This window comes from Coenobita brevimanus, chromosome 69, assembly GCF_032717465.1.
Source record: "Coenobita brevimanus isolate Jiangsu-jjx chromosome 69, ASM3271746v2, whole genome shotgun sequence".
NCBI lineage: Eukaryota > Metazoa > Arthropoda > Malacostraca > Decapoda > Coenobitidae > Coenobita > Coenobita brevimanus.
Genome location: NC_137022.1, coordinates 815243 through 835887, shown reverse-complemented (window position 1 = coordinate 835887; position 20645 = coordinate 815243). Strand labels below are relative to the sequence as shown.

The window sequence follows — 20645 nt, the reverse complement described above, 5'->3', positions numbered from 1 at the left end:
CACACACACACACACACACACACACACACACACACACACACACACACACACACACACACACACACACACACACACACACACACACACACACACACACACACACACACACACACACACACACACACACACACACACACACACACACACACACACACACACACACACACACACACACACACACACACACACACACACACACACACACACACACACACACACACACACACACACACACATGCAAAATCCATGGCATAACATACAATACATCAATGTCATTTACACAACACATCACAATCATTAAGAATAAGATAACACCAAGACTCAATGCCTTGAGGTCACTTGCCCATACAACATTCGGACACAACAAAGAAACCACCACCACAGTATACAAACTACATACATTCAGTAATGAATTATGCAAGCCCTGCCTCAGCTTCTAACCTCACCAAAACACACTATAACACTCTACACACCATACAGAACAAGGCCCTAAAAATAATCACAGGCTGCACAGCTACTACACCCACAGACCACCTACATCAAGAAACCAAAGTCCTCAAAGTCAAGGATCACCTAGACATGAGAGGCACACAGTTTCTTGCTGCAGCCTCCACAAACCCACAACATCCACTACTGTACATGGCAGCACATCCACCCACACCAAGGAACATCAAAACAACACCCAGCACACGATACCATACACAAATACTGTCATCTCTCCCCCCTCAGACCAGCTTCCAGAAGCATATCCACACTCAGATCACTCGCTGCTCCATTCAGTCACTTAAAGACAACATACAGCTACATGCACGGCCTCCTGACATCCACCCTTCTGAATCCTATCTCCCTCATGAGGACAGGGTCCACCTGGCCAGACTGAGATGTGGGCACCATCCAGCCCTCTTAAGCTACCAGAAGAGGCTGGATGACTCCGTCGCTGATGCCTGTCCAGGATGTAACACAGCACCCCATACTATTAAGCACATCATGAAAGACTGCATTGCACACAATTACCTATGCCAACAACACAACATACACTCTTTGAGAGCTCTGTGGGAAAGCCCAGCCTCAGCCATGGCCTTCCTAAGGGACTCGGGGCTGTTCGGCCAGACTGCCTAGGGAACAACTATTACTACTACTACTACTACTATAGTCTCACCAATCTTAAACCAAGGTTTGGGTGGGGTCTGGCGCTGGGTGCAGCCATGCCATACTTCCTAAATGAGCGATGAGTAGATTCTGTTATATATGTAATAGGCATCACAGATAGGTACACACATACTAATACAATATAAACGTAAGTATTCTAGCATATCAAAGGAAGGTAAACTTGTAATGCATATGGCTCTTGTACATCAATAAAGAAACGTGGCATACATATTTTACAGTGTTGCTGAAAAATATGTAGTTACTTTTACCGACTTTCACGGTAGTTCTAAGTTGGGTAAGTAATGTAACAATTACGTTTATAATATAATTTGAAGGAATCAGTAGAACATACGCTATTTTCTTAATAGAAATAAATAAGTTAAAACACTCACGAGCGGCAACACCAGGCCCATACTGGGAGTTAATCCATTGGAGGGAGATTTAAGCTTCTGTCAGGTGCTTCCACTATTCACTTTCTATGTTGATGCAGACACAATGGCAGCAACGCCAACTCGCTCGCATCTACATAGTCAAGCCAAAGAAATGGCCTTCAACGTAAGCCAGTATTTTCTGCAGGAGAAGCAGTACGGAGGAATTTTCGATGACGTTTCAAGGGCAATTCATCGAACAGCTGCAGCAACAGGACTTAGCAAGAGCAGGATTGAAGCAATACTCAGAGAAGCAAGAGATAATGAAGAAAACAACTCTCCAGAGTTTACGTCTCCCAAGAAAAGGCAACGTGTAAAACCAATTGCAGACTTTTTTGATAACTTCAATGAAGATGTGTTACGCAGAACTGTTTTAAATTTCTATGACAGAAAAGAAATCCCTACCCTTGAAAAAATCCACGCAGAAATGAAGAGTAACCTTTCTTACCCCGGCGGCCGTGAAACTTTAAGAGAAGTTATGAAGAAAATAGGATTTCGGTACGCAAGCGTTGATGGACGGAAATTTCTAATGGAACGCAGCGACGTAACCTCTACAAGGTGCAAGTGTTTGAAAGAAATGAAGGCACTTACAAGCTCTGACAAGACTATCGTCTACTTAGATGAAACTTGGATAAATCAGAACCACACAGTTTCTAAGTGCTGGGTAGACAGCACCTCAGGAAAAGCCGAGGGAGTGCGGGTACTGACAGGGAAAGGTGGTCGCTGGATTATTCTGCACGCCGGAACCAAAAATGGATTTGTTCCCGAAACTGCCCTGATATTCCAAGCAAAAAATGTCGGGGATTACCACGATCAGATGAATGCCGAGACATTCGAGAAGTGGTTTCAGGTACAACTGTTACCTAACATTCCTCCCTCTTCAGTTATTGTGATGGATAATGCATCCTATCACTCAAGGAAAAAGCATAAACCACCAACAGGTTCCAACAATAAAGCAACGATAATAGAATGGCTGGAGAAGAAGGGGATAACAGTACCAGAGGGTCTCCTGAAAGTGGAACTTATGGAACTTGTGACTCGCCACATCACTGCTGCCGATACAAATTACGTCATCGACAATACTGCCTCAGAGCACGGCCATCGAGTTGTACGCCTGCCTCCTTATCACTGCCAGTATAACCCAATAGAACTCATATGGGCTCACCTTAAAGGCTATGTATCAAAAAGGAATACATTCCGGAATGCTGAAATGAAGCCACTTATTCATGAGGCAATTGAGAAAATTACATCTGAAAACTGGAGAAATGCCGTTATACACGCAGAACAAATTCAAACAGATGATGCAAAAAGAGATGTGGCAATTGATAATTTCATTGATTCTTTCACTATCACTCTCACCTCTTCTGATGAGGAGGATTCATGATAATTTCTTAAATGCTGTAAGAGAAGAGGAATAGGCCTATCGGGGAAACCTCTTAAAAAAAAAAAAAAAAAACGCGCCGTGACTTTTACCTCTTGGGTGGTGTGGAAAGAAAGTCTAAGTTTTAATATGTAGAGTGTAATTTAAAGGCTATAACCAGGTAAAAAATTATAAATTATATGAGAGAGAGAGAATGCGACTTTTAAATTCATTATTTTGGTTATATTTATAACTTAAACTAGTTTGTCTTTACACACATACACATACACATACACAAACACACACACACACACACACACACACAGAAGTGGGTGAAGTCATGTCAGGCCAGGTGGCGAGATGTTAGCAGACGAACTCTAACGATGTCAGGTCAGCCACTAGCCAATGAGAGTATAGGAAACAAGGCAACGCTGTGCGCCGGGAAATCCCCGGCTAGACTCCACCCAAACCTTGGTTTTAGATTGGTGAGACTATACACGCTGTGCGAGGAGCTGTCAACTGCATGGGAACATAGTTCACTTCATGAGATACCCCTGCAAGGGAGGCTGCTTTGCTTGTGGTTCATGGGTCTGCTCAGTCAGACAGACTGCAATAGCACAACAGTCTGCCCTTGGCTACCTAGGAAGCAACTGCCTAGCTGTTTTTTGCTGCAGTTATGCATATTTGTTTTTAGGGATTCTGTTGATAAGGAGGTCTCAGTACAGTCAGGCCTCGTCACACTGTACATCTGCTCATTTCATTCATTCATTCATCATCCAATCCTACGTTTCCCCATGAGAAGTGTAGAAACCCGGGGCTAGGCAAGTTGGTCCTGACATTTAAGATGAGAGTGACCAGCCTCACTCATCCCTGAGAGGCAATAAGTGAGCAATAAACCCCATCCATCCCTTGAATATAAACCTTCACCGGCTCAATCCAATTGGAGTGTTGTAATTACCCACTAAACCATCAGGCGCCAAAATTTGGTTATATGGTTACAACCCAGCATAATAAATGGATTCCTGGTGTACAGGAAACCATTTGGCTTGGTAGAGTCACCCACAGGCAGAAGGAAGAGGAAAGAATGAAGGAAAGAAAGACAGATGTGGGAGTATCAAGTCACCCGCAGGCAGAAGGATGAGGAAAGAATGAAGGAAAGAAAGACAGAAGAGGATGGAGGGAAGGTTGTGATAAACTGCCAGAACTACGAATAAAATGTTATCCCCAATTTTGTTAACATCATCATCATCTGGACCTCCTTTCCCACACTAGGGCAAGGAGTCGAGTAGCAACGTCCAGACAGCCAAAGTTTGCCCAGTTCAATGGGCCATGCTTCCACTCACTCATCATTCAAGCCTTCAAAATCCTGGTTCCTTCTGATAGGCCCAAAAAAATTTCACCATGTTCTGTAGCTTCACAAATACCTATCTGACAAAGCCAATCCAAACACAGTCACATTAAAAAGGGGTACTAAATCCCTGGTCGTACACTTCTCTGCACAAAATTCATCCAGCCAGCTCAATCACTTGTCTGTCCCTTAGCCTCACCGACTTCCATACCTCTCTTCCTCATACCCTCATCCACCACATCCCTTCACCTTCTTCTTGGCCTACCTCGCCTCCTCCCTCCTTCATATTAGCTCAGATGTACCTTTATCACCACTCTATTGTCATCCATTCTCTCCACATGACCATACCATCCTAGTACACTCTCTTCAATTCAAGCGTCCACAGACTTCCTCATTCCACATCTTTCACGAATCACGTTGTTCCATATCCTATCCACTCTCTGTAATCCACATACATTTCCTCAGTATTCTCATCTCCACTGCTCTTACTCTTGACTTTTCATTTTCATGCCACATCATAGGCACATTCGTATGTTAAAGTTGTCACTAACACACCTTCATGTAAGCCTCCCACAGCTGCAACACTCAAGCCTCTGTTTCTTATCAGGGCCTTCATAGCACCAGCTACCTTCCTTCCTTATGTCACTCTACTATCCACTTCTTTTGCAAATTTTCCACTCTTTTCTATCACTGTACCCAGGTATTTAAACTCTCTCACCAATTCCTGTCTCTCTCCATTCACTGTAACATCACACTGAGAGTCACCTTCTCTCTCAATATCCATCACTTTACTCTTTTCTACATTTACTCTAGAGGCACGACACTTGCAAACATCTACAAAATTCTGCACCAGTTTACCAAATTCTTGTCCGGTATTTGTACGTAGCACTGCATCATCAGCATACAACAAATTTAAGATATTCCATTCATTACCAACGCCATCCCTCTCTCCATTACTCGTGTATTTACTTCTCTCATCACCCCATCCATATATACCGGTATATATACTGAACAACCATGGGAACATCACACACCCTTGTCGTACACTCACACTGATCGTGAACCATTCACTTAAATGCCCATTTACCCTTACACATGCCTCACTACCATCATAAAAACTCTTTGACAGCACCTAACAGCTTACCATCTACACCGTACATGTGCAAAACTATCCATAATCCTTCTCTGTCTACTTTGTCGTATGCTTTTTCCAGAACCATAAATGCCATAAACACCTTATAGCCCTTCTCACAAGCCTTCTCCACTATCCGTGGTGAAAAACTGTAATCATGAATTCACCAGAACAATAATTCTGGTGGCCGCGAACTACAATCCTGTGCGTACACAGTGCCTCACATGCAAGACTAGTCAACTATTTTAGCCAATATGGACACCAAGCGTTTACATTTGCTGTGATTGTTCCACTTCATGAGTTCAAGGTCACTGAAACATCGCTGCTATTATCAAATAACTGTGCAAATGCATAACAATTTGTGCAGTGTGCAATAGTATGTGAAGTGATAACTTTTTGTGTATAAACTTGTAACTTGGATATCATGTCTCACGTGTGTACATGATGCCTCCTGCACAAGCTGACAGTCAACTGTTTGAGCCAAGATGGTTGTCTAGTGTTTACATTCTCTAAGATCATCTCTCTTTCCTACCAGTTCGTACATGCAAGACTACTGAAACACCAATGCTATCGCCAAATAACAGGGCAAGTGCATAATAAATAGTGCAGTGTGCAACATTAAGTGAAGTGATAACTTTCTTGATGTGAAATACAAAAACTTGTGACTTGGAAATCATGTCTGCCAAGGGCAAGCCCACGAGGGTAAGATTTTTGCCTAGATTTTAGGTTATGTGACCATAAGCCCCCCTCCCAATCCTCCCTGAACCCACGTTATATCAGTCTTGCTATACAATAAATCACTATGTGATGGGGTTTTCACTTGACATACCTCACTGTATAGCATGGGGTGACTGTACTGTGCTAAAAATTTAGTTTATGTCTACTGATGCTGATGTAGTACATCCTGGGGGGATTCCTACCAAAAACCATTTATAAAAAGTTGTGTCATTTCTAAGGTGAATGTCTAGGCCTTGGTTATCAGTCCAAAAAGTGGATAATTAAGGTGAGGGTCATTTAAGGCTATGTGATGCAGACGAAATGAGCTAGGCATAGTGATGAAGTGCATGGGATGAAGTGATGAAGTGTGGGGGATTAAGTGATGAAATTAAATAAGACTGAGTGAGATGTAATGATGAATCAAGATGAAGTAAAGTGAGTATGATGAAGTTTGTACAAAGAGTTAAAGGTACAGAGAGTGACACCTTACCTGTGTGGATGTTGTGACATACATGAGCCCCTGTAGTGATGACGCAGTACCAGAGGCCTGGAGGGGCAGTGACAGGGGCACCCCCACCACCTCCTCACCCAGCTGTACCATACTCTCACCACTTCGTACCTGGAGGACACAATGCACTCTGCATTAACCCTCTCACTACATTGAAATTTATTTTTAAAAACCAATGATCACGGTAACATGTGCACAACATTTTACCTGTTGACAGCTCTTCATGCATCACAATGTCAAGCTATAACTTTGCTCAGTTCTCATACCCAGAGGCCTCCATGCAGAACTCTATCACTCCACTTCCAGTCTGCTTCTAGATCCGAGGAATATGTGGGGTGAGGTTATAAACAGAGTTAACTAGAGTAAATGCACCAGTTCCATTATCTCAACAAAAGATTAAAGTTTGCTAAGACTGTTTAAAACCTCTCAACTCTCAAAGGGCTTCCAAACACATAATGTGTATATATGTGTGTGCATATATATATATATATATATAGTAATCCCTCCACTATCCGATGTAACAGAGCCAAAGGCATGTCCGGATAGTGATCCTGTCCGGATATTGAGCCCCAGCCTCCTGGACTTGTACCTAACTCAGAAAAACACCTATACAACTCCCTCTGGACATGCATTGCACCTATTTAAGACCCAAATCACACCAATAAGGGACATAAAAGACTGAAATAAATGCAAAAGAACCATAAAATGAGGTTTTAGAGGTGACTTTATACAATATTAAACATTCTGGGTACTTACAAGAAGTCCCTGGCTCCTGGACTGGTTTGAATTGCCAGCTTGCAGTCCACAGTTAATCCTTTGAACTCTAAATTCTAATTTCTTAACACTGCACAAAACTGTAAATTCCCATGTGTTCTAGTGGCGAGGTATTGCAGTTTATTCACTGTTTACTCACAAAAAACGAGCACCTGTGGCTTGCAGTGCTATAAGCATCTGCTCTTGATCGGAGTTAGGCTGTGACTGTTGATGATAGCAGTGTAACAGAGTTGCCAGATCGCAATGGCCACATTACCAAACTCCTCAATTTTCATCACCATTTTTAACTTTCATTACCAAATTCGTAAAGCTAGCATCTATTCTTCACTAATTATATACACAAGTGGAAATACATGTAATCACTCTTCTCATAATTAACAGCATGTTGATTATTATCACACTATTTAGGCTACCAAATTAATCAGAGAGAGCAAACAATCCACCATCTCCATCCTGTGTATCCTCATACATGTGAAAAATCCGTTTGGTATTGTATTATTCTAATTCATTACCAAACGAAGTTTTCATTACCAAATTGGCCCACATTTGGTAATGAAAAATACCAAATGGCAACCCTGACAGGGGAGGGGGGAGGGGGGAGGAAGGAAGGGGTGAAGGGACCATGGTGTAACAGCTGTTCAGCGCCACGCGGCAATTTCAAATTACGGGTGGGAAAAAAGTCGGATTCTTTTCGAATTTTTTGCTGTTTTTGGCCCATTTTGGGAATATCAGATCCCGGGACGAAAATATCCAGTTATTGGGGATGTCCGGAAAATGGGCATCCAGATATTACAGGGATTATATATATCCCCCCTGGGGGTAGGTTTTTTTTTTTCAAGAATACTCTCCCAGTATCCCTGCTTGTTGTAAAAGGCGACTAAAAGGGTTGGTGGAGGGTTAGTGCCCCTCCCCGGAAAACAATTAACTAAAAAGACAAACAATAAGCCTCGGACAAGGACTGACCAAAAGATGACGACCAAGGACTGGACAAAGGACATGGTAATTGGAATGTGGAATGTAAGGGGAGCGAAAGATGAGGTGAAAGAGAGAGAGATTGTCCAGGTGCTTAAGGGTGCAAAAGTTGATGTATGCAGAATAACTGAAATGAAATGGAGAGGTGAAATTGTTAGAGAGTGGGAGTATGGATGGGGTATATGTGCAGGAGTAGGTGAGAATGAGAGGGCAAAAGAAGGAGTATGTATAGTTTTGAGTAAAAGATAGAAGAAGAGCATAAGAGAGTATGGATCAGTTGAGTCAAGGATTGTGTGGGTAAGATTGAAGGTTGGAGTACAAATGTGGGCGATTGTGTGTGTGTATGCACCATCGCAAAATCGTGCAAGCAGAGTGAGAGAAGAGTTTTCGACAAATGTGGAAGTGTGCATGGAAAAGTTTGAAAGGAATGAGAGAGTGTTTTTGATCGGTGATATGAATGGTAAAGTAGGGAATGTGTAGGTGGATGGAACAGTTGGTGAGTGGGGTGTGCCTGCTGAGATAGATGAAAATGGCAGTGCGTTAGTGGACATTTGTGCTGGGAGGGGGTTGGTGATAGCCAATACCCTCTTCAGGCACAAAATGATCCACAGGTATACATGGCGAGTGATGAGAAGGGTGGGTGGTGAAATGAATGAAAGGAAGGCAATGATTGATTATGCATGTGTGGATGAAAGGATGCGAAGATGTGTAATGGATGCAAGAGCTTATAGAGGTTGGGGGAGTGGACTTTCTGACCACTACTTGGTGGTGGCCAGAATAAAGATCCAATTAGGATGGAGAAATAGAAGAAGGGAAGGATGGGAAAATGGAGTATTTGTAAGGAGAGTGGAAAGGTTACAAGAGGATGAGAAAAAGACAGAATATAAGAGGGAAGTGGAGGAACGATCAGGCAAATATGAACTGGAGCAGATGGGGGACGTGGAAGGTGTGTGCAGGATATTTACAGAAGAAATATGTGCAGCATGTGATGTGGTGTGTGGGGTGAAGAGAAGACGGAAGGTGTGCAAGGAACAGTGTGGTGGAATGAAGAGGTGAGACAGGCTGTGGCACAAAAGAAGAAAGCATACAATGAATGGATGAGAAATAGAGGCGTGGAAGAAGTTGAGAGGTGGAAGAGAGAGTTATATGTAGAAAGAAAGAGAGAGGTGAAAAGATTAGTAAGAGAGAGTAAGAAGAGAGCAGATGAGGAATTTGGAAGGAACCTGAGTGCAAGGTGGAGGGACTGTAAGAAAATGTTCTGGAAAGAGGTGAAAAGAGTAAGGCAGGGTGGAAGTGAAGTTAGCAGAGGGGTGAAAGATAAAAATGATGGATTACTAGTGGAAAAGGGAGAAAAAGTGAGCAGATGGAGAGAACACTTTAAGGAATTGTTGAACATACAGGATGGAAGTAATGCGAGTATAAGTGGCTGGGGAATGGCTGGGAGAGGGAGGGAGGTGAGAAGACAGGAAGAAGTCAGTAGGATAGAAGTTGTGGAAGCAATGAAGAAAGTTAAATTGGGGAAAGCCCCAGGAATTGATGGAGTGTGTGGTGAAATGCTGAAGTATGGAGGAGAGATAGTAGTAGAATGGACGTGGAAAATGTGCAGATTGGCCTGGGAGGAAGGTAGAGTCCCAGAGCATTGGAAGTCTATCTATCTATCTATAGCCCGACGCCCTAATCCCGCAAAGGGTGGCCGCAGACAAAACGCCTCCAAGTCACTCTGTCACCCACCATTTGACTACCCTCCCCCCAACTCACCCCCCCCTCCCTCATATACCTCTCAACTCCATTCCTCCACCTCATTCTCGGTCTACCCCTCCCTCTCTCTCCCTCCACCTCACCTACATACACCCTCTTAATCAGTCTTTCATTCTCCATTCTCTCCACATGTCCAAACCACCTCAGTGTATTTCTCCTAATCTTCTCAACCACATCCACATCTATCCCACAACGTTCCTTCACTTCTTCATTCGTCAACCTGTCCCTCCACGTCACTCCACATGCTCCTCTCAAGTAACTCATTTCCACTGCTCTCACTCTTGACTTGTTCCCCTCTTGCAAGGTCCACGCCTCGCTTCCATACGTCAGGGTAGGGATCACAATACCATCATGCAGTGACTTCTTAACTTCCATACTCACCTCCCTATTTCTCATCACTGCTTTCAGTGTACCAACAACCTTCCTTCCCTGCTGTACCCTTTCACGTACTTCATCCCCCAAAGTTCCATCCTTACTCATCACACTACCCAAGTACTTGAATGCACTCACATTCTCCATATCCTCACCATCCAACCTCAATGCACACTCTGTGACTTCATTCCTCTCAAACACCATAACTTTACTTTTGTTCACATTAACTTTCAGCTTCCTCCTCCTACACACTGTCCGAAATTCATTCACCAAACCTTGCAACTCCCATTCATCTTCACTCAACAATACTGTATCATCAGCAAACAGCAACACCGGAAGCTTCCAAATCTCACCCTCATTCATTAGGGCCACCCCCACATCCACTGCCCTACCTTGCACCTCCTTTACAACCCCATCCATATATATATTAAACAGCCATGGAGACATCACAACCTTGTTTCAGTCCCACATTGAGATCAAAGAACTCACTCAGCTTACCATCCACTCGCACCGCAGCCCTAGCTCCCTCGTACATACTCTTCACAGCACTCAACAATTTCCCCTTCACTCCATATATTCTTAATACCTTCCACATACCTTGCCTATCTATTCTGTCATAAGCTTTCTCCAAGTCCATGAAGGCAGCATACACATTCCTTCCCTTCTCTAGATACTTCTCCACTAAACATCTTAGAACAAATATCTGATCTACACACCCTTTTCCCTTCCTAAATCCCCCTTGTTCTTCTCCAACTAGCTCCTCTGTCATATGCCTAACCCTATCAATGAGTATTCTACCATATATTTTACCAGTCACACTAAGAAGGCAAATACCCCTATGGTTACCACATACTTCTCTCTCCCCTTTTCCTTTGTACAGAGGAACAATTATACCTGATTTCCAGTCCTCTGGAACCTTTCCCTCTTCCCAGGCCAATCTACACAACTTCCATATCCACTCCACAACAATCTCACCCCCATACCTAAGCATTTCACCATACACTCCATCAATTCCTGGGGCCTTTCCCAGTTTAATCTTCTTCATCGCTTCCACCACTTCCGCCCTACTGATCTCTTCCTCCCTCCTCTCATCTCTTCTTCTCCCAGCCATTCCCCAACCACTTACACTCACACTGCTCTCACTCTCTACATTCAACAAATCCTCAAAGTGCTCCTTCCATCTCCTCAATTTCTCTCTCTTCTCCACCAGCAATCTATTATTCCTATCTTTCACTCCCCTATTATTTCCCCTTTCACACTGCCTTACTTTCTTTACCTCCTTCCAAAACAGTTTCTTACTCTCCCTCCATTTCACACTCAGATTCCTCCCAAACTCTTCATCCTCTTTCTTCTTACTCTCCTTCACCAGTCTCTTAACCTCCCTTCTCCTGCTCACATATACCTCTCTCTTCTCTCTCTCATCTTCTCCCCTACCTCTACTCGCCAACCATTGGAAGTCAGGTATAATTATTCCCTTGTACAAAGGAAAAGGGGAAAAAGAAGTGTGTGGTAATTATAGGGGCATCTGTCTTCTTAGTATAACAGGAAAAGTGTATGGTAGGATTCTTATTAACAGAGTTAGAGAAAGAACAGAGGAATTAGTTGGAGAAGAACAAGGAGGCTTTAGGAAGGGAAGAGGTTGTGTAGATCAGATATTCATTCTTAGATCTTTAGTGGAAAAGTTTATAGAGAAGGGAAAGAAGTTGTATGCAGCTTTCATGGATTTGGAGAAAGCATATGACAGGGTGGATAGACATGGATTGTGGAAAGTATTAAGAATATATGGAGTAGATGGGAAGTTGTTGAATACTGTGAAGAGTATGTATGATGGTGCTAAGGCTGCAGTGCGTGTGGATGGTGAACTGAGTGAATTTTTCTCTTTGAAGGTTGGGTTGAAACAGGGATGTCATGTCTCCATGGTTGTTCAATGTGTACATGGATGGGGTAATAAAAGAGGTACAAGGTAGGGTAGTGGATGTTGGAGTGGCCCTGGTGAGAGAGGGTAGTGTCTGGAAACTCCATGTACTGTTGTTTGCAGATGATACTATGTTGTTGAGTGAAGATGAAGGAGAGCTGCAAGGCTTGGTGGATAAGTTTGAGAGAGTGTGCAAGAAATGGAATCTAAAGGTGAATGTAGGGAAGAGTAATGTGATGGTCTTTGAAAGAGGTGAAGTCAGTGAATGTACAGCAAGGTTGGATGGTGAGGAACTGAAAAATGTGAGTACGTTTAAGTACTTGGGTAGTGTGATGAGTAAGGATGGAGGTTTGGAGGGTGAAGTGCTTGAAAGGGTACAGCAGGGAAGAAAGGTTGCTGGTTCCTTGAAAGCAGTGATAAGAAGCAGGGAAGTGAGCATGGAAGTGAAAAAGTTACTACATGACAGTATTGTGATACCAACTCTAACGTATGGAAGTGAAGCTTGGACGTTGCTGGAAGGACACAAGTAAAGAGTGAGAGCAGTGGAAATGAGTTATTTAAGAGGAGCCTGTGGAGTCACATGGAGAGACAGGCTGACAAATGAGGTTATAAAGGAGCGTTGTGGTGTGGATGTGGATGTGATAGGAAGCGTTAGGAGGAATACACTGAGGTGGTTTAGCCATGTGGAGAGGATGGAGGGTGAAAGACTGACGAAGAGAGTGTCTATGAATGAGGTGGAGGGGGGACGAGGGAGGGGGAGACCGAGGATGAGATGGAGGGATGGGGTGGAGAGGTATATGAGAGAGGGGGGTGTGAGTTGGGAGCAGGGCAGTGAAATGGCAGGGGACAGGGCGACGTGGAGGCGATTTGTTTGTGGCCACCCAGAACGGGATTGAGGCGTCTGGCAATAGATAGATAGATAGATATACAGGTATACCCTGGTTTAACAATGCAATTGGTTAGGTAAAAACCTATCGTTAGGCAGGGCATCGCATACTGGAGTAGTTTTAACACGTAAACAAAGTAATGGGTTGCATTTTTCAGCCTTGGGTTTCCCCTCTAACCAAGTCCAAAACTCACCCAAATGAGCCCAAAAACAAGTTTAAAGCCAATCTAAATGGCCTAACAGCTATAAAAGAAGCTAGCCTGAGCCTAACATCTGTAAATAATTCAATAAAACCAACAAATAAAATCTGAAAATCATCAAATATAGGTCTGGAAAAAATCATGCTTACTAAACTGTATCCCAAAATGACAATGTTCACCCCACCAATGGCTAAAACACATTAATCTAAGTCTAAAAACTTATTATAAATCCACCTAAACACACAATTTTAGTCTAAAATATCATCAACGTCAGTAAAAAAAAAATCAAAACCCATTGTTAAACCAGGGTTTGGCCATCGTTAGGCAGGGTATGGTGGTATTTCTACCCCCATTGTTAAGCTGGGGTATCGCATCTAGGGGTATTGTATATCGGGGTATTACTGTATTTATGTATATAAACACGAGTATATATGTATGTATGTATGTATATATATATATATATAGTAATCCCTCCACTATCCGATGTAACAGAGCCAAAGGCATGTCCGGAAAGTAGTCCCGTCCGGATAGTGGGTCCTAGCCTCCTGGACTTGTACTTATGGACCCTAATGTACCCTGACTCAGAAAAATACCTGTACATCTCCCTACTGGACATGCATAGCACCTATTTAAGACCCAATTCACACCAATAACGGACATAAAAGAATTAAATAAATGCAAAAGAACCAGCGAATGAGGTATTAAAGGTGAGTATATACAATATTAAACATTCTGGGTACTTACAACAAGTCCCTGGCTCCTGGACTGGTTACCTAAGGACTTTAACCTAGCCTAACTCAGAAAAACACCTCCCTACTGAACATGCCTAGCACCTAAGACCCTATTCACACTAATAAGGGACATAAAAGAGTGAAATGAGGTTTGAGAGGTAAGTATGGAAAATATAGTACAGTATGACATTCTGGGTACTTACAACAAGTCCTTGGCCATCTCGATGAATAACCCGGCTCCTCTCAGACTCTGACAGTAAAAAGGAGTACCTGAAGCACCTGCAGTACAGTGTACATGAAGTCTTGCACTGAACTTAGTCATTTGCACTCATAAATCCATTTTCTTAACACTACACACTCTAATCTAATTTGCGCTCCATTGTACCTTAATGAAATAAGTGTTGCACTCTGCACTTAAGTCTTTGCACTCATAAATCCATTTTCTTAACACTACACACTCGTCTAATCTGCGCTCCATTGAATGTCCATACAATCAGTGTTGCACTCTGTTCTTAAGTCTTTGCACTCAGAATTCTAATTTCTTAACACTGAGCACTGTTTTTTTCACTGCACAACATTGTAAATTCCCGTGTGGTCTAGTGGAAAGTTCTTGCTGTCTATTCACTGTCAGAGTCTGAGAGTAGCTGATGCAGGTGGCCTAGGGGTGCGTCACTGGGACGTGGTGATGGACTACCCACTGCAGACGACTCTGAAGACAGGCGCAAACTCACGACCAGTGGCGACTCCACTGTGCCTGATGTGCTGGGCTGTAGCTCGGAGGATGAGGGCCTGTCTTGGGGAAGCAATGGTGTGAAGCCAGGGCTGGGCACAGCAGGGGTCAAGGGTCTGAAAAAGCTGTCAATGGTTGATTGATGCAAGGAACGACGATTTTGACAATTAATGATGCACTGCCTGAAAGCGTGCACTTCCTCCACAAGTCCCAAGGGCCCCATCTCCCTGTCGCAGTCCAGGTGTTCCAGGTAGTTGAGAACGAACTCTACGTGTTCCAGGAGTGCGCTCAGCTTGGGGATGGCTGGAATAGTGTCACGCTGAGAGGAGTCCACATCATCGTCGCCGTCCTTGTCCGAATCTTCAAGTTGGGTACTGACACCTGCAACTGAAGATGCAATCTCGGTATCAGACATGGTCTGATACCCAGGATCGCCCTCGTCATCATCCAACCACTCACGCACGTCGTCCACATCAACATCGTCGCCATGCGCACGTAGACGTGCATGGAAATCCCCCACGTCAAAACCTAGGAAACTGTGCTCCACATCCGTTCCAAGAAGCAGATGAGACCAACCATTTTCTAGAGTCTTAACAGGGATTTCCTTCAATGCACTGGCCCAGTTGTAGATTGCAGACTTGATGATGGTGTGGCGAATGTTTTCCAAAGTCCGCTGGCCTCACGTGTCCCGTCCCTCCCTGCGCTCATCCTCGTCCTCGAGAACAACCATCACCTTGTCCAAAAACTTCCTTCGGTACAGCCTCTTCCTTGCCACAATTACTCCTTGGTCAATTCGTTGGATGAGAGCAGTCATATTAGGTGGCATAAACATGCACCTAATGCGCCCATTCTCAGCCACCAAGTCCTTGTCGCACGGGTGGGCAGGTGCATTATCCAACAGAAGGAGGGCCTTTACCTGGTCGCACGGGATTCCCAGTGTCTTCGTATGGTAACTGATGACCTCCTTGACGAAATGGCGGTGGAACCAGTCTTTGAAGATCTGGGCAGTGAACCATGCCTTCACAGAATGGTACCAAACGACAGGAAGGGCATCCATCACTCCATGAAGACACTGAGGCTGCTTTGAGCAGCCAACAATAACGGGCTTGAGCCGGTGCATGCCATTAGCATTGGCACCACACAAGGCAGATATCCATAGCTTGCAGAGCTTGCGGCCAGGTACACACTTCCCCGTATCGTTGGCTAGAGTGTTCGTTGGCAAAGAACGATAGAATAAACCAGTTTCTTCAGCGTTGTAGACTTGATCGAGAGTGAGGCCCTCCCTGTCGATCAAGCCCTTCACCTTGTGCCGAAATTCCTCTACTCCATCCTCATTGGCATCCAAAGCTTCGCCATGAGACTTATGGTTGGTAAGGCCATGTCGTAACTTGAACTCAAAGAGCCAACCCTCGGATGCCTTGAAATCTGGGGCGTTGTGAATCCTTAAGAACTTCTCAGCAGCAGTCTTCAGCTCCGTGCCATGCACCAGCACACCAGCAGCACGTTGCTGCCAATTCCAAATCAACGTGGAGCGGTCGACTTCAGCATACCGGGGAGTAAACATCATCTTCCTCTCCACGTTGCATTTGTTCTTCGACGAGAAGTCAGCCATGTACTACATGAGTTTGTCACGGGATCTCTTGATATCAAACAAAGTAGATCAGGGCCAGGTGGAATTCACGGAGGATGCGTGAGGTTGACTATCCCACGTCCATCTTGTCCAAAATCTCCCTATTCTTCTCCAGAGTCAAAACCACTCTCTTCCTCTTCTCAGGCGGTGGGGCCATCATCACACACACAAAGAAGAGGCAGGAGACCAGCAGGAGAGCCTGCAGCAGGTAGGGCACCACCACAAAAGCGAGCACGTGGGCGGCCACGATGAAGAGCGTGCACTCACAACAAGAGACTGGCGGTAAGTGGGGAGAATGCAGGAGCGCTCTAACGGACGACAGAGGAACTATGCACCAAAACACAGCTTGTCCGCGCCGCGCGCACCAAGTTCAAATTCAGAGGGGAAAAAATGTCAGATTTTTTCTAATTTTTTGCAAATTTGGGGCAATTTTGGGAATAATAAATCCCGGGACCAAAATGTCCGGTAAGTGGGATGTCCGGAAAGTGGGCGTCTGAATAGTACAGGGATTACTGTATATATATATATATATATATATATATATATATACAGGTCTCCCTTGTTTTACGATTAGTATGCGTTCCTAGAAAGGCAATCGTAAACCGAAATATCGTAAAGCGAAATTAAGGTTTAATGGGAAAAATAGGGATCAGTTCCTGGACTCTTGTATAAGGAACCCAAGACCCATACAAGTAATCTAATATGCAATAATAATGATGATGCTTTATGTATTGTAGTGCATCTGAATCACATATGTATGTACATTTGCAAACATAAAGACATGAAATAGCAAAAACAACATGAAATACAGCTGTACAGTACTGTAATGTACTGTTATGTACCCTCCTACCGTACTGTAGCTCCGTCCACCCTTAGTTGGTCCCCCCCCCGAGGCTGGAGGACGTAATGCCTTAATGTCTCCTCCGATGCCAGGAGACATCCTGGGCCAAAGCCCATCACTCGTCAACACAAGAGGTGGAGAGGGAGGAAGCAGGGGTGGTGCAGGTTTGGGTGGCAGGGGTGCATGAATCAGGAGAATGAGAGGTGGTGGAGGTGGAGGTTTGGGCAACTCTCAGCTGATCTGCCTGTGAGCATGGGATTTCCACATGTCCAGTCGTAAATGCGAGGGAGCTCAATTGTAAAATGAACACTTGGTACTAAAGAATAAGGATCATAAATGCGAAATATCGTAAAACGATACAGCCTAAAAAGAGGGAGACCTGTGTATATATATATATATATATATATATATATATATATATATATATATATACATACTGTATATATATATATATATATATATACATACTGTATATATATATATATATATATATACATACTGTATATATATATATATATACATACTGTATATATATATATATATATATATATATACATACTGTATATATATATATATATATATATATATATACAGTATATATATATACATACTGTATATATATAGTGGATGTTCGGGTATTGGGCGTTCGGATATTAGAGGGATTACTACTGTATATATATATATATATATATATATATATATATATATATATATATATATATATATATATACACAGTAGTAATCCCTCTAATATCCGAATGCCCAATACCCGAACATCCCCACTAACCGGACATAATCATCCCGGGATCCAATATTCCCAAAATGGTCCGAAAACCGCAAAAAAATTGGAAAAAAAAAACTATTTTTTCCCGCCCGTAATTTGAACTTGGCGCACGGGGCGCGGGACAGCTTTGTTGTGGCGCGTCATTCCTCCGACGTCCGCTAGAGCGCCCCTGCATCCTCCCCACTTTCTGCCTGTCTCTCGTCGCGAGTGAACGCTCGTCATCATGGCTGCCCACGTGCTCGGTTTTGTGGTGGTGCCTTACCTGCTGCAGGCACTCCTGCTGCTCTCGTGCCTCTCCTTCGTGTGTGTGATGATGGCCCCGCCGCCTGAGAAGAGGAAGAGAGTGATGTTGACTCTGGAGAAGAAACGGGAGATATTGGAGAAAGTAGATGCGGGGTGGTCTTCTTCCCGCATCCTCCGCGAATTCAACCTGGCCCGATCTACTTTGATATTAAGAGATCCCGAGACAAACTCATGCAGTACACGGCTGACTTCTTGTCGAGAAGCAAATGCAACGTGGAGAGGAAGGTGATGTTTACTCCCAAGTTTGCTGAAGACGACCGCTCCACGTTGATTTGGTATCGACAGCAACGTGCTGCTGGTGTGATGGTACGTGGTACGGAGCTGAAGGCTGCTGCTGAGAAGTTCGCCAAGCTTCACGGCACCCTAGACTTCAAGGCATCCGAGGGTTGGCTCTTCGCATTTAAGTTATGGCATGGCCTTACCAACCGTAAGGCTCGTGGCGAAGCTTTGGACACTAATGAGGATGGAGTTGACGAGTTTCAGCACAAAGTGAAGGGCTTGATCGACAGGGAGGGCCTCACTCTCAGTCAAGTCTACAATGCTGACGAAACTGGTTTATTCTATCGTTCTTTGCCAACGAACACTCTAGCTGAGGAGATGGAGAAGCGTGTACCTGGCTGCAAGCTCTCCAAGGAACGGATATCTGCTTTGTGTTGTGCCAATGCTAACAGCATGCACTGGCTTAAGCCCGTTATTGTTGGCTGCGCAAAGCAGCCTCGGTATCTTTGTGGGGTGATGGATGTCCTTCCTGTCGTCTGGTACCATTCCTTGAAGGCATGGTTCACAGCTCAGATCTTCAAAGACTGGTTCCACCGCCATTTCGTCAAGGAGGTCATCCATTACCAGACAGAGAAACTGGGAATCCCACGCGACCAGGTAAAGGCCCTCCTTCTCCTCGATAATGCACCTGCCCACACGTGCGACAAGGAGTTGGTGGCTGAGAATGGCCGCAATAGGTGCATGTTTCTGCCACCTAATACTACTGCTCTCATTCAACCAATGGACCAAGGAGTGATCGTGGCAAAGAAGTGCCTATACCGACGGAAGTTCCTGGACGAGGTGATGGTTGTTCTCGAGGACGAGGATGAGAGCAGGGAGGGACAGGACACGCAAGGCCAGAGGACTTTGGAAAACCTTCGCTGCTACAACATCAAGTCTGCAATCTACAACTGGGCCAGTGCATAGAAGGAAATCCCTGTCAAGACTCTAGAAAATGGTTGGTCTCATCTGCTTCTCGGAACGGATGTGGAGTACTGATTTCCTAGGTTTTGATGTGGATGACTTCCATGCACATCTACGTACGCATGGCAACGATGTTGATGTGGACGACGTGAGTGAGTGATTGGATGACGACGAGGGCGATCCTGGGTATCAGACCCTGTCTGATATCGAAATTGCATCTTCAGTTGCAGGTGTCAGTACCCAGCTTGAAGATTCCGACGAGGACGGCGACGATGATGCAGACTCCTCTCAGCAGGACAGAACACCAGCCATCCCCAAGCTGAGTGCACTCCGGGAACACGTAGAGTTCGTTCTGGACTACCTGGAACACCCGGACTGCGACAGGGAGATGGGACCCTTGGGACTTGTGGAGGAAGTGCGTGCTTTCAGGCAACGCATCATTAATCGTCAGAATCGTCGTTCCTTGCGTCAATCAATGATTGACAGTTTTTTCAGGCCCATGACCCCCGCTGTGCCCAGCCCTGGCTCCACTCCGTTGCCTCCCCAAGACAGGCCCTCATGCTCCGAGCCACAGCCCAGCATATCAGCCACAGTGTAGTCACCGCTCAACGTGAGTTTGCGTCTGTCTTCAGAGTCGTCTGCAGTGGGTAGTCCATCACCACGACCCAGCGACACACCCCTAGGTCACCTGCCAGCGATACTCTCAGACTCTGACAGTGAATAGACGCCAAGAACTTCTCCACTAGACCACATGGGAATTTACAGTGTTGTGCAGTGAAAAAAAACAGTGCATTGTGTTAAGGATTTACAGTTGTGAATGAAAAGACAAACAATTTTTGGACTAAATTTAACATAAATAGACTTGTGTGTTTTTGGTTTAGAAAATGGTTTTAAGAGTGAAAAGACTTAAAGTGCAGGGTGCAAC

The 20645-nt window shown here is 44.4% G+C and overlaps 1 protein-coding gene across 1 annotated transcript in view; it reads right to left on the bottom strand.

Annotated features, from left to right (window-relative positions):
• LOC145406019 (uncharacterized) overlaps positions 1–20645 on the bottom strand; it is a 77429-nt gene that overhangs the window by 6613 nt on the left and 50171 nt on the right. The window contains exon 10 of the mRNA XM_080277206.1: positions 6625–6753. Within this exon, the coding sequence (XP_080133332.1) occupies positions 6625–6753 (129 nt within the window). The remainder of the gene's footprint in view (positions 1–6624; positions 6754–20645) is intronic.